This window comes from Vombatus ursinus, unplaced genomic scaffold, assembly GCF_900497805.2.
Source record: "Vombatus ursinus unplaced genomic scaffold, bare-nosed wombat genome assembly UNPS02014825.1, whole genome shotgun sequence".
Classification (NCBI taxonomy): Eukaryota; Metazoa; Chordata; class Mammalia; order Diprotodontia; family Vombatidae; genus Vombatus; species Vombatus ursinus.
In genome coordinates this window covers 1,750,814-1,765,779 of record NW_020954603.1, presented here as the reverse complement: position 1 = coordinate 1,765,779, position 14,966 = coordinate 1,750,814, and the positions used below count along the sequence as shown (strand labels likewise).

The window sequence follows — 14,966 nt, the reverse complement described above, 5'->3', positions numbered from 1 at the left end:
TTTAGACTGAGTTCTGTGATAGCAAGGACTTTCTTTGTGTTCTCAGCACTTAGCAGAGTGCCTGGAACATTGTATGTATGTACTTAATCATAATCAATGCTTGTTGACATGGTTTGACCCTGTCTAAGACCTTACTTTCGAGCAGCTAGGTGGCGCCATAGTTCTTAGAGCGCTGGTCCTGGAGTCAGGAAGACTTATCTTCCTGAGTTCAAATCTGTCCTCAGGTACTCTGGACAAGTCACATCACCCAGTTTGCCTCAGTTTCTTCATCTGTAAAATGAGCTGAAGATGGGAATGACAAACCACTTCAGTATCTTTGCCAAGAAAACCCCAATGGGGTCTCAAAGAGTTGGACACAACTGAAAAACAAGAACAAGAACTTTTCTCCAGCTCATTTTACATATAGATGAGGAAACTGAGAAGGGGGTGGTGAGTTCCAGGAAACCTCTTGACATAAGGGAAAAGCTTATTATTAGAACTCTATTACAAAGTAGAGTGGCAGGCCCTATGAGGTCTGTAAGCAAAGACTAGATGACTACCATTAGAACGTAAACTCCTTGAGTAACTAGATGGCACAGTGGATACAGGGCTGGACCAGGAGTCAGGAAGACCTGACTTCAAATCTGGTCTCAGACATTTATTAGCTGTTTTATCCTAGGAAAGTCACTTAACTTCTGTCTGCCTCAGTTTCCTCAATTGTAAAATGGGGACAATAACAGCACCTACTTCTCAGGGTTGTCGTGAGGATCGAATGAGATAATAATGGTAAAGCACTAGGCACGGTACCTGGTATACAGTAGGTGCTTACTAATTGCTTGCTCTGTTCTGCTTCCCCCCATTTATTCAACCCTTATCCTCTCTGTAGCCAAAAGCACTGTTGATCATCTTCCCCTCATGGATACTCTCTCCTCTCTGGCTTTTCTTGACATTGTTTTCTCTTAATTCCTCTCCTACCTCTCTGACTGCTCCTTCTCAATCTCCTTTGCTGGAGCATCATTCAGATCATGTTCCTTTCTGTGGGTGTTCCCTGAGAATCTGTCTCAGGATCTCTTCTCTTTTCTCTCTACATTGTTGTATTGAGACATTGGGTGAGTTTCTATGGGTTTTAACTAAGTCTTTATTGGATATTTTGGACTGAACATCCCATGGGCATCTCAAACTCAACATGTCTGATACAAAACTCATTATTCCCTTCCCTCTTCAAAAGAACCTCTTCCCTCTTTCAAAATTTTCTATTTCTGTTGAATATATTGCTGCTCTTTCTGTATCTGTATCTGTTTCTGTATCTGAGAAGTCTACTCCTCAGTCTTACCCATTCCACATATATAATCACTTATTAAATCTTGCCATTTTGACCTTCATAATGTTTCTTGCATCTGTCCTCTTATCTCCACAATATAGCCATCACCCTCATTACTTCTTTCCTGGATGATAGAAATAGCCTCCAAATTAGGTCCCTAAGTTAAGTCCCTCCCTACTTTAACCCCTTTGCCCTCCAGAGCAGCCAAAGTGATTTTCCCAATGTACAGTATGGCCATTCACTCTCTTGCTCAATAAACTCCAGTGGCTCACTATCCCTTTAGGATGAAATATAAACTTCTTTGTTGGCTATTCAAAGTTCTTCACAATCTAGCCTCAACCTACCTTACCAGTTTTATTACAGATTATCCTCCCCTACACACTCTAGGGGTCAATCAAACTGGCATCTGTACTGTTCCTCATATGCAACACTCCCATCTCCTATCTCCATGGCTTTGCATTGGCTGAGTTTCTCATTTCTGGAATATACTCCTGCCTTACCCCTATCTCACAGCAGCCCTAGGTTCCTTCAAAATACAGCTCTGGAACTACCTTCCACATGAAGCCTTTCTTAATTCCCTGGCTGTTGGTTCCCACCTTCCCCAGATTACTATGAATCTATTTTGTATACACCTACATATGTATCAGTTCATGTGTCTCCTCCATTAGAATGTAAACTCCTTGAGGACAGGGACTATTCACCTTTGTCTTTGTATCCCTGGGTCCTGGCACACAGTAGGCACTTACTTCATAAATACTTGTTGATTGATCATGAACTAGACAGCCTTTCCCATCCTTTCTAGGTCTGACAGTTTAGCATTAGTCCACTCTGAGCATCCTTACCTCTTCGGTTCAGAAGAATTTTCGCATACTCTGGGTCATAGATATTTAAAAGCACCTGAAAAGCCCCAACCCAGTGAGGGAAAGCACAAGGGTATTTTTCTACCAACACATCAAACTGCTGTAGTTCTTTTTCCAGGTAAAGCTGCAATGAGAAAAGCAAAAAGATGAGTTTGGGCAGTCAGCAAGGAAAACTTCTCATCTCTGTTTCCAACCCCTCCTCCTATAACCTGCCCCCCTCCCCAGCCTTTTAGAAGCTCAGATGAGTTGAGGGCACTTTAGAAGGGAGATATGAGTATAGATTCTGAACTGTAGCAGTGAAAAGGATCTGCAGTACCTCCTCCAACCTATACCTGGGCAAGAATCCTTTCCACTACATTCTGGATAAATGATCATACAGGCCTCCTCTTGAAGATCTGGAGTAGCTGGAACTGCAAATTCAAGGCCTGTTTAACCAAATATCTGCTAGGCATTTCTGTTATGCCATGTCATCAGCATCTCAAATGCAGGAGATCCAAAATAATTTTCTTCAAAACCCATCTCTTTACCAATCATTTGCCAAGACTTGTCACATTTTTCCCACTCTGGTCTGTCTACTCATACAGCCTTTATTGTAGTCCAGGGTCTTCTCACAAAGTTTCCTCATCTTCACTAAGACTGCTGTAACAGCTTCCTAACTGGCCTCCCAAGTTCCAGTCTCTCCCCTCTTCAATCCATTCTACATAGAGCTGAGAAAGGAGGTAGCATGTGCTGAGCAAATCAAATCACCTTGACCACCATTTCCCCTTGGACCCTCATGGAGAGACACCAGGACCTTGAATACAAGAGCCTAGGGAATAGCACTGTCCCCAAACCACCAGACCTACTTTTCTCTCGGTACCTACAACCATCATTGAGGAGAGAAATCATCATGAAGAAGTGACTTATCTTCCTCACCACTACCAGCAATAACTGCTAACCAATTGCCATCAATAGAAAGATAGGCAGAGGAACCCCGAGAGTGGCAGCACCTCCCAGACCACCAGTCCTGCCCCCAGTTCAGCCATTAACCAGGGGAGCAACTTGTATAAAAAAGTGGGGCAGCCATCCCCATCAGCTGCCATATACAGGACAGGCAAGCCAGCTTAGCTGAAGCAACAAGGCACTCTGAGGCATAATTTCAGAATTAAAGTAGTTCAACCCTTCACTTTAGAGGGGTTAGCAAGGCCCAAAGAAAGGAAGAGACTTACCCAAGGATACACATGCAAGCTGTAAAAATGCTTCAAAGCTGGCTCTGAGGTTATGAGTCTGGAAGACTAAAAAAAAAGGTGCCATACATAGAAATGGGGCTGATCAAAAGGAGAGAGAAAGATGTGCACAGAATAAATGCTCACTTCTGGACATTAGTTTAGAAGATTGATGGGCCATTCCAAGAGTGATGTCTAGCAAGCACCTGGAAATGGAGGATTGGTGCTCAGAAGTGAGATCAGGTGTGCAAATACAGATAGGGAGACCTCATCATCAAGTTGACATCTGAAGCCATGGGATTGGAGATCTCCAAGAGAGTGAGTAGAGACAAGTAAGAGAAGAAGGACAAAGAGTTTCCAGAGATGATCATTTAGGGGAAAGATGAGGAGATAGTGACAGGGACAGGTGATCACACAGAAGGAAGGCGATCATGCAGGCATGAGAACCACAAGGAGGACAGTGTCCCAGAAGTCAAGGGACAAGAGAGGAGCAATCAGAGATGAACAAATGCTGCAGGCAGTTCAAAGAAGATGAAGACTGAGAAAAGGTCATTGGAATTGATGATAAAAAAGTAATTTCTGACCTTGGTTGGGGTCAGAGTGGTAAGGGACCACAGTCTGACTGCAGGGGTTTGAGGAGTGAATGGCTAGAGAGTGAACACAGGTAGCTATAGATGTCCAGAAGTAAAGGGAGAAAAGAAATATCTCAATGGAGAGAAAAGACCTGAGGGTCATTAAGGTTTTCATTTTTTTAAGGGTGGGGGGAGCCCTGAGCATAAGTGAAAGTAGATTGGGAGAAGATTAAGGCAAGAAGAGATCTGGTCATGCTAATCCTCTGCACATTCTTCATTGACTCCTGAATGCCTCCTGAACAAAGGTTACTTTTTTAGGCTAGCATTCAAGGTCCTTCTTGACTGGTTGTCAATGCACTTTTCTAATCTTTTTGCATGTTACTCCTCTCTCTATATTCTATGCTTCAATAAAACCTTTTACCTGCTAAGTATGCCCCATGCCCTCCTACCTTGAGGCTTCCCTTTAAGCTATTGTGCCTGGAATTTTCTTCTTTCTCCCCTTTCACCTGTTGAGTAGCCTTTCAGAAGCAGCTCAATGCCACCTCTTCCAGGAAGCCTTCCTTGATGCTTCTGTGGGCAACTACCTTTCCCTTGAGACTCCAAATTGTACCATACTTGCCCTTCTCATGCACTGATCATGTAATACGATATATTCTGGTTTTCTCTGTGTATTATTTATCTACTAGATTGTGAGCTTTGTGAGGGCAGGGACCATAGCTGTATCCCTCCAAGGCCAGAATTCTTAAGAAATGGTGGTTGGATCCACCATGTTCCCATTCTAGTCCATTCTTCTTATCCTCACTAGAGCCTAAGAGTGGTGGTGGAGTTGAAGATGAGGAAACAAAAAAAAAAAAGTCTTTGCTGCTGCCACCTGGTCAGTAGCCCATAGAATAGATGCAGTTTTCTCTGCACAGGGAAAAGAAGCCTTTTTTGGACATCTTATCCTGGTAAAGTAGTGTGAGTCCTCTGTTCTCCTCTCAGTTATCTGTGTCCTAGGCTCTTCATGTCTTCTTACATTGTACCGACATGATCACATCATATGAAATGTGGTAAAAATGTGAAAGGTCATCATCCCGAATTTCCAAAAACCAAGCCAGAGGAGAGAGCTCAGAATTGGCCTGGGGAATTCAGGGCATGTACCTACAAAGGTTAAGGGAGCTGGGAAGCAGATGTAGCATACTGGGGCCATAGATTTAGAGCAGGAAGAGCATTAAACATCATCTGAGCTAATCTCTACATTTTACAGGAGAAGAAACTAAGGCCCAGAGAGGGGAAATGCACACAGGAGAGGCAGCATTTGGGACATATTGTATTTGGAGCATATTGTATTCCCTGCCCTCTTAAGAGCTGAACATCCAGCTGGGAAATGTAGTCTTCCTGGATTGTTCAATTATGGAAGAAAGGGAAAGGAGAGAAGAAGGGCAGAAGAGTGAAAGACCCAGCTCTTCAAAAATAAGATTTGATCATCTTCTTTTTAAAATTTTATTTTATTTGATTATTTAATATTTAATTTAACATTATTTATTTTATTTATTTTTTTCCTCTTAACAGCAGTACCACCCTCTTAGTCCTATCCCTGAAAACCTGGCCTTATCTCTAACTCTCCCTTCTTTTTCAGCTTCTGCCCTGCCATATTCAATGAACAATTAAATCTACAACATGGCTCATATTTGCCCCTTTTTCTATTCTTAAATTTCATTTTTTGCTATTTTGAAGATGAGCAACTATGACAAATGTGAATATTTCTATAGAACAAAAAGGGAAACAGATGATTGTGTAGGAATGTATGAATCTCTATGATATGCAGCCGATCTTTTTGAAAAGTTCATAATAAATTCAACACATTCGTTTTCGAGTCTCCTGCTTCTCTGTCTCCCTATGAACTTTTTTATACTCTCTTCTGTGCTCCTCAAAAGACTTTCAATGGTTTTCTTCTTTCTTCCTTTTTTTTCTACTGGCATTCCTCCCTTTTTACAAATAAGTATATTCATGTAAAACAAATCTACACAAATCCAAACACATGTGGCTTATTCTGCAACTCTCCAGTCCAACCTCTTGCTGTTAGGCAGTGGATGAATGCTTCATAAGTAGTCTTCTGGAATTGTAATTGGCTATTTTCTAAAAATTTATTTTATTTTCAATTCATGGAACAAAACAAACATTTCCATAACACAGTCTGATAAAAAAGATGATTGCACACGAAACTGCAAATCTACCAAGTACAACTTGCTACAAAATCCTCCAAATACACAATAAAATTATATATATTTTTGCCTAACAGGGATGGGGTAAAAAGAGAGACTGAGAAAGAAAATAGCAAGTAAAAATAAGATGGAAGAAAATTCACAAATAGTAATTATAACTTTGAATGTGAACGGGATGTTTATAGTGGCTCTCTTTGTGTTGGCAAAGGACTGGAAATTACAGGGATCCTTGTCATTTGGGGAATGACTGAACGAGTTGTGGTGTATGGTTGTGATGAAATTACCACTGTGCTATAAGAAATGATGAGCTCAATGATCTTAGAAAGGCATGGAAAGGCTAATGATGAAAAGCAAAGTGAACAGAACCTATAAAACATACAGTAACAGCAATATTGTTTTAAGAATGACATTGAGCAACTAAGTAATTGGCTATTTTTCATAATTCTTTTTTTTTCTTTACAATATTGTAGTCATTGTACACATTATTCCCCTGGTTCTGCTTACTTCATTCTCCAAAAGTGTTTGTAAATGTTTGCAAATTTCTCTGAGTTCTTCCCTTTCCTCATTTCTTACAGCGAAAGAATAAGCCATTATATTCATATGCCATGATTTGTTCGGCCTTTCCCAAATTGATGAGTACTCCCTTAGTGTTTAGTTCTTTATTTCAACAAAAAAGTGCTGCTTTGAACATCTTTGTACCTTTGTGGCCCTTTCCCTTTATCTTTTGTCTCTTTGGAAGTATGCCAAGCAATGGTATCATTATACACTAGGGTAGGCATGATTCAGTTTCTTCATAGCTCCAAATTGCTTTCCAGAATGGCTGGACCAATTCACAACTCCATTAAAAGAACATTTTCATGCCTTTTCTCCCATAGACTCTCCAACAATTGTTTAGTAGGTTTTTTTAAAGCCACCTTCAATTGTACTTATCATTTTTTTTGGCTTCCAATTATGTTAAGATTTTGATTTTCAAAATTCTATTTGGGTATTTAGTTTTTAAAATTTCTTGCTTTTCTACTTTTTTTGTTTCATGTTTAGTTCATTGACTTATTCTCTTTTTTTGTTGATAAAGTGCTTAAAGATGCCAATTAGCCCCTATGGAATGCTATGGCTACATCCCAAAAGATTTTTGTATGTTATCTAGTAGTTGTGGTTTTTCTTGATGACATTATCTATTATTTTTATGATTTGTTCTCTGACCCACCAATTCCTTAGGGCTAAATTATTTAGTCAGCATTTACATTTGAATTCTTTCTTCAAAGTCCTTTTATTGATTATAATTTTTATTGTAATGGACTATAAGGATGTATTTAATACTTCTGCTTTTCTGCAATTACTTTCCTGCTGTCCACAGATGTGATCATGTCTCATCCATCCTTAAAACAAAAAAACCCTGATCTGAACATCTCTGCTAGTAATCTAGCCTGTATCTCTCCTCCCTTTTGTGGCTAAACTTTGGAGAAAGTGTTTTCTATAATTAGTACTCCCACCTCTTCCTCTCTAATTCTTTTAATTTTCTGCAGTCTGGCTTCTGTTCTCATCATTCAATTGAAACTGCTTTCTCCAAAGTTGCCAATGATCTCTTAATTGCCAAATCTAATGGCTTTTTCTCAATCCAAATCCTTCTTGACCACTCTATAGCCTTTGACACTTTGATCAGAGAAGAGTGACTGGTGGCTGTGTGAGTGGAGAGAAGGGGATACACACATATGTATGTATGTGTACATATATATATCATATATACTATATATATGATAGATGTGAAGGTATAAACAGCAAGACTTGGCACAATGGAGTGCCAATAATAATAATAATAATAAATGAAGAGAATGACATTGATGTTTCCAGTCTTGTTGACAGACAGGATGGTGGTGCCCTTGACAATAATAGGGAAGTTAGGAAGAGGTAAGGATTTAGGGGGAAGGATGATGAGTTCTGTCCAGTCCCTGTCCCTGCAGGATTTTATCCTTGCCAAGGCCCAAACAACGATTGTCTGTTATATTAACCTAGTAGCAAGGAAAAAGTAGACTAATTTTTAAGTATAAGAATGAATGGGGAGGATGAACTCCTAGCCGTATATTAAATGGAAGACAGTTTCTAAGATGGCATTTTTGTCAAAAGAGGAAAGACCCAAAGCCCATTTTGCTTGGCTTCCACTCCTTCGACATCGTCTCGTCAAACTTTCAATGTCTTTTTTGTCCTTACACCATTCTTTCTTGTATCATACTTGTTTGTGTGTATACAACGTCTCTTCCCACTCCCCATTAGACTCAAAGTTCCTTGAGGGTAGGAGTTGTTTCCTGTCTATATTTCCAGCTCACGTATGTCTTTGAACATAGCATGGATGTAATACAATTACAGAATTCAAAAAAAGCACTGATGAAAACATCAGTATTCTCCCAGAATCTCCATGAGAAGGCATCTGAGATGCTATCTAGTTCAAAATATACCTCCACAGGAATGCCTCCTCTGACACTCCCAACAAGCCAACATACGGCAGATAGCCAAAGATCTCCAGTGAGAGGAAGCCCACCACTTACTCAGTTCATTCTGCCTTGGGCTAACCCTCATTAGGAATTTTTCTGACATCCAGCCCAAATGTGCTTCTCTATAACATCTATCCATTGTCCCTGGTTCTGCCCTCTGGGGCCAGTCAGAACTATTCTGATCTTCATTCCATATCACAGTCCTTCAGATACCTGAAGACAGCCATCATGTCTCCTGTGTCTTCTCTTTTCTAGGTTAAAGATTCCAGTTTCCTGAATGGATCTCATGGTCTTTCATTACATGAAGCTGAGGCCCTTCACCATCCTAATTTCCCTCCTCTCTAGCATGATTGGTTCAGCTGAGAAAGATCACTTATTCAGAGGAAGTTAGGTGGTATTCTAGGGGATAGAGCGTTGGACGAGGACTCAGAAAGACCTTCGTTTAAATCCCTCTTCAGACACTAGCTGTGTGATCTTGGCAAGTCACTTAACCTCTGTCTGACTCAATATGGGGATAATAATAATAGCAGCTACCCCCCCCAACAGCATTGTATAAAATGTGATAATATTTGTAGAATGCTTTGTGAACCTTAAAGTATTACATAAATGCTAACCTTATCATCATCATCATCCTTATCATTAACAATACTTTGACCAGAATTAGCTTTACAGATGAGCTCACTAAGGGAAGGACGGACTTCACCATTTCAAGGGCCTGTGGTTCACTCAGTGTGTGTGGGTGGGCTCAGAACCAATACAAATCACATCTCTTTTAGAGTTCTACACATCTTCACAAGCTACCAAAAGATTTCTTACCCTAGGGTCAATCTGGTGATGTCTTTGGAAATTTAGTTCAGTTGATCCTTGGGTGACAGGTCAACAGAATATATTTGGAGTCTTCCTAGTAAAGTAAGACCTACTACAGCCCATGCTCCAGTTCCATAACCTTGTAGAACTCAGGGTCATCTCTATACTCCATGAGACATTTCAGGAGGACTTCAGTGGAGGGAGGGGATGAGCCCCAGGAGAACTGGGGTTAGAGCTCATTGAAATGGCTAAGGAGTGAATCTTGCACATGAGAGTCATGCAATCATAGTCTTAGGGCACATCAGATGAGCAACTAACCCCTTCTTTCTAGAGATGGAGATGCTGAGGTCCTGAGGAGGTCAATGACTAGCACAAAAGACACATAGACAGTAAGTAAGGGGAGGCAAAATCTCAGCCTAGGTCATCTGACTACAAGTTAGGGTTTTTTTTCCCCATGGTGGTCAGTGATTGTGTATATGTATAGGGTAGGAGGTACTGGAGAGTCCCCAAAGTTGGTAGTGAATTTGAAAAGGGTGATAGAGAAGCTAAGAGAAAGGCCCCATTGTCACCCCAAGTTTAAAGCATCAGTCTCCAGATATCGAGGGTTCACTCAAAGATTTCCTCTTAGGTGAGGGTTTCCTTAATGCTGCAATGGGACCTGGAGGCCATTGTGTTTGCTTCTCTCTGGCACTCATTGTGACTACTGGGGATTGCAGCTGTGTGTGTGTGTGTGTGTGTGTGTGTGTGTTTGCTCTCCAGCATGTGTGTGATAGACCAGAGCTTCTTGGGGACACCGACTGGGGCTGATCTAGACTTGGAGCCTCCCACAATGCCCAGTACACAGTAGATGCTGCATATTTGCTGAATTTAATTGGATGAATGGGATCCTGACGGTAAAGCTCTGCATCTGGGGACCGAGGACCTGGGCTCAAATTTTTGATTTGCCTGTAAAGTTGCTAGGTGAATGACTTCAAGTGGAAGTCCGGATCCACAGTAGTAAAATGTACAGGCTGGATTTGAACTCAGGTCATCTGAATCTACATCCGTTGTTCTCTGTGTGGCATCCAGGAGCTGGGACAACAAAGGGAAAGGCTTGGGAAAGGGCAATGTGAATGCTAGGAGGGCAAGAGGGAGAAGGTCATTAGTTGTCAGGCAGACTCTCCCATTTAGTCTTTAGAAAGGACCTGTGCATCGCTTTTAAGACCCTCCTCTATCCTCCAGCCTCCTACGGAGGGAGACCCCCTCGGGCCTGGAACCTGCCCTCGCGAGGAGTCAGGCCAAGGGCAGCAGCCACTTCCTCCCTCTGTCCCGGCCGGCCGCCCGGAGTCCCTCCAGAGCCCCTGCTTACCTCCTTCTGACTTCCATAGAGCCAGTGTGTCGGGGGTCCCGGGAAGAGTCGCAGGGCTCGCAGCAGTCCCTGGCGCCGGAGGTAGAGCTTGACGGCTTGCAGCAGCAGCAGCGCGAGGGTGAACGTCAAGGCCAAGTGCAAGGGCCGAGCCCAGTGGGTCTCCAGCCAAGAAGGGGCCGCATCCGAGCCCATGGCTCCTGGCGCTCCTGGGATGCTCAGCTGGGAAGGCCAGGCGGCAGGTTTTTCTGTAGGAGCTGAGGTCCCCTCCCTCTCTCCCACAGAAAAACCCCGCCTCCTTCCCCCCACAAACCCCCGCCCTTTCCCCCACCCTACATACCCAGCCTCCTCTCTGCTCATCCCAGTGCCCTTCCTTTACATCTCCTCCAGTCCGTCCGCACTTCCTTCTATCCATCCCTTCCCCGTATCATCATCTGCCTGCAGGCGGCACCACCTCTCTCGCGTTTTCCCCTCCCAACCTCTGCTTTGAAAATGGCTGAGAAGGGCAAGGGACAGTGAAAGGAAAAGGGAGTGGGGGGCACTAAAGAAGGGAGGGTCAACTTCAGGGAGAGGCAGCCCAGGCCAGCCCGCGGGAAGAGGCAGGCGACCTGCAATACTACCGGAATCTTAATAGCACACGTTTCCTGATCAGGTCGGGGCGGGGCTGGGGGGCAGGGGGAGGGGAGAGGAGGTGTGGAGAATGAAAGAAAGAAAGAAAGAATGAACAAAATGCAAAAGAGTGCGTGGCTTTTGTTGCTCCAAAGCTGGAGGGAAGCTGAGTCCTTCCTCGCAAAGCAATCTAGCCAGGGTGAAATGAGGCCTTTGGGGGAGATTGATCCAGAGTCCTCTTCAGTCAAATGAAAGTGGTGAAATAGATGATCTGTAAGGGACACTGCCCTTCCCTGCACACCTGGGACATTCTCTGGTCTTTTCTTACTCGGCCTTTTCTGATCTCCTTCTCAGGCTCTGGGGCTCCCCCTCCCCCAAGCACCTTTGTATCTGTTTTGTATTTGTTCTGTATGTAATGGGGTCGGGGAGATCCCCAGACCACTTAAAACGGAGGCACCCCCGTGGGAGAATGGGAGCGCTGGGGGCCTGTTTTTGGAAGATCGAAAGGCTGGGCAAATGTGGACATTCTGTGTTGGTATGTCGGAAGCTGTCTGTGGCTTTAAATCTACTTAACTGGGGGCAGCCTCCTTCCCACCAGTCCAGGGATGAGAGGATTCCTTCACTCCCAGCAGCTAACAAAATGTACGTGGGGTTGGGTGGGGTGGTGGGGATAGTTCTAATTACGAGGGGTGAAGTCTCTGGACCTAGGAGCTCCAGCCATAGGGACCTTGATTCCAGCCTGATGTTGCTGCCAGCCCGCCAAGGAAGCCCTGAGAATCAACAGTCTGGGGAATATAAGCCAGGTGGTTCCATCAATTCATTCAACTCAATATGCACATTGCCATCATTTAGTAAGCCTAGAAAAGATGCACTTTATGACTTGTATTAGCTTACGATCTCATTAAGTCTGACAAACTGTCATGGCTGGGGCTGGCCCCTCCGACTGGTCTCTTAACTTTTTCTTTCTGTCAGTCATACAGCACGTGGGACTGCATGTATTTGTTATCTTCTTTCTTTCTTTCTTTCTCTCTTTCTTTCTTTCTTTCTTTCTTTCTTTCTTTCTTTCTTTCTTTCTTTCTTTCTTTCTTTCTTACCTTCTCGAGGGCAGAATTTTTGAGACTATTGCATAGGCTTTTGAGCCAAGAGTCAGGTCTTTATCAGCACCTCCTTTAAAATGGCAGAGTTGAGATGAATAGGAATGAACCTTCAGCATCTGGTCAGCTACGTGACACAATGGACCTAGAATCAGGAACACCCGAGTTCAAATCTGACCTCAGACACTAGCTTTGTGACCCTGGGCAAGTCATTTAACCTTTATGTGCCTAAGTTTCTTCATCTGTAAAGAAGAAATAATAATAGCACCTCTTTTCTAGGGAAAATCCAATAAATAAATAGACAGATATACACACATATATCTTTGTGCAGTTTAAAGCATGATATAAGTGCTGTTATTATTATTATTGTTTATCCCTCTTTCATCACTATATGGAAATATAACTTCTCTTGAAAGTGAAGAGAGCTCATCAGGATAGAAGCCATGGCTGTTTTTGATTGCTGCTAGGTCGCCTTTCCACCTTTATCTGTGAGCATTTGAATTTTGGACTAAAATCGAGTCAGCTTCAGTTGATTTTGCCCATTTCCTTTCTTGGACACTGTCTACTCTGCTAAAGAGAGCTCCCGTGAATTTCCATTCATTTCTGGAGGGACTGGCTGCCTAACACTGGTGCCAGCCTTTTCCTCTTTTTAATTCCCTTTGGTGATACCCAGCCTGAGACTATGAGTGTGGTATCTCACTCCCCACCAGCTATGTGAAGGGTGTGTGTATAATTGGAGGATAGGAGAGAAGTTGGGGAACAAATAAGGGGAGTGTCTCCCTCATTTCCTTTTTAATACGTTCTTCAGAGTGTATTAATTTATTTCATAATTATATATTTTTACTGTGAAAAGAAGGAATAGACCCAGAATGAAAAGACAGTAAGTACAGGTGGAAGAGAAAGGAGTGTTAAGTTTAAAGGAAAGCTTAGGAAGATTATGCCTTCTGCCCCCTCTCCTCCTTTACCACTGTCTTACATGAAAAAATGGCCTTACTCCTTATCTGGGCTGACCCTTCTCCCTGTGTCACCCCCGACTCTGTTATTTATTTTCAATCTCTCTGTCTACTGGCTTCTTTCTTACTGCCTACCAACATGCCTATGTGGCCCCCATCCTAAAAAAAACTTCCCTTCATCCTTTCATCTCTACTATCATCCTATATTTCTTCTGCCCTTTATGGCTAAACTGGAAAAGGCTATCTACAATACTTAACACCTAGTCCTATTACCAGCCTCATCCTTCCACTGAAATTGCTCTCTCCAAAGTTACCAATGATCTTGTTTGCCAAATCCAATGGCCTTTTCTCAGTCTTCATTCTCCTCCACCTTTCCACAGCTTTTGACACTCTTGATCACCCTCTTATCCTTGATACTTTCTTCTCTCTAGGTTTTTAAAACATCACTCTTCTCCTTCTATACTACTTCAGTTGGTGATCTCATCAGCTAGCATGGAATAAATGTCCATCTCTATGCTGATAGGGCAGCGAGGTGGCACAGTGGATAAAGTACCAGACCTGGAATTACAAGCATTTATTATCTCTCTCTCTCCCACTGCTCCCCCCACCATAAAACAATTAAAAAGAGAAAGAAAACCTATATATAACAAATATGCACAGTCCAGCAAAACAAATCCCTATATTGTCCATGTCTAAAAATGTATGCCTCCTGTATTTTCAGTCCACCACCTCTTTAGCAGGAGGTTAGCATCATGTTTTGTCTTTGGTCCTCTGGACTCCTAGTTTATGATTGCTTTGCTCAGAGTTCAAAAATCTTTCAAAGTTGTTCTTCTGCTGTGATGTTATCTATATATAAATCATTCTCCTCCTTCTGTTCACTTAGCCATTGGTTTATAGAAGTCTTCTCAATTCCCTCTGAAACTGTCTACTTCATAATTTCTTATGGCGAAATTCCATTAATTTCCTATACTATGATTTGTTTAGTCATTCCCAAACATGTGAGTACTACTTTACTCACCAGTTTTTATCTATTATGAAAAGATATATATATATATATATATATATATATATACATACATACATACATAAATACTCTACCTGACAAGGGATGTTGGGCTCCCCCTTTTTCATGGTCATCAAGTAGAGCTTGGAGGCTCCCTTGTTAGGTAGAGTATGTATAGGGCTGGTGTGAGTTAGACTAGATGATCAAGTAGTCATCAAGCTTTAATTCTGTCATTCTATAGTTCTATGATTTTTCTAGATATTTCATCAACTTTTCCCCAGCAGAGGTAACTTCTTTACATTCAAAATGAAGCCCACCCCCCCACCCTGCTTTGCATCACCAGGACAAATTCAAAATAGGCTCACAACTTTTAACTCTTTAAAGTATACAGTAATTGGTCTCATGGATTCCCTTTTACCTATCCCCCTCCCCCTGCTTTATCTATTCCTTTATAAAGTAAACACTTGCTCAGAGCACCATAAAAACCACCTCATCTTTATTTGGAAAGAAAAGAATACAGGCAGCACA

General features: G+C 42.3%; 1 protein-coding gene across 2 annotated transcripts in view; it reads right to left on the bottom strand.

Moving 5' to 3' along the window:
* The window catches only part of LOC114024931 (cytochrome P450 4X1-like), a 45,240-nt gene extending 33,863 nt beyond the window's left edge, over positions 1-11,377 (bottom strand). For both annotated transcript variants that reach the window (XR_003566971.1, XM_027838188.1), the window contains exons 1-3: positions 11,120-11,377; positions 10,783-11,001; positions 2,143-2,284 (exon numbers count right to left, since the gene is read on the bottom strand). Coding sequence is in view for 1 of the 2 variants with exons in the window: in XM_027838188.1 (XP_027693989.1) it covers positions 2,143-2,284; positions 10,783-11,001; positions 11,120-11,194 (436 nt within the window). In the remaining variant the exon portion in view is untranslated. The remainder of the gene's footprint in view (positions 1-2,142; positions 2,285-10,782; positions 11,002-11,119) is intronic.
* Positions 11,378-14,966: the final 3,589 nt, after the last annotated feature.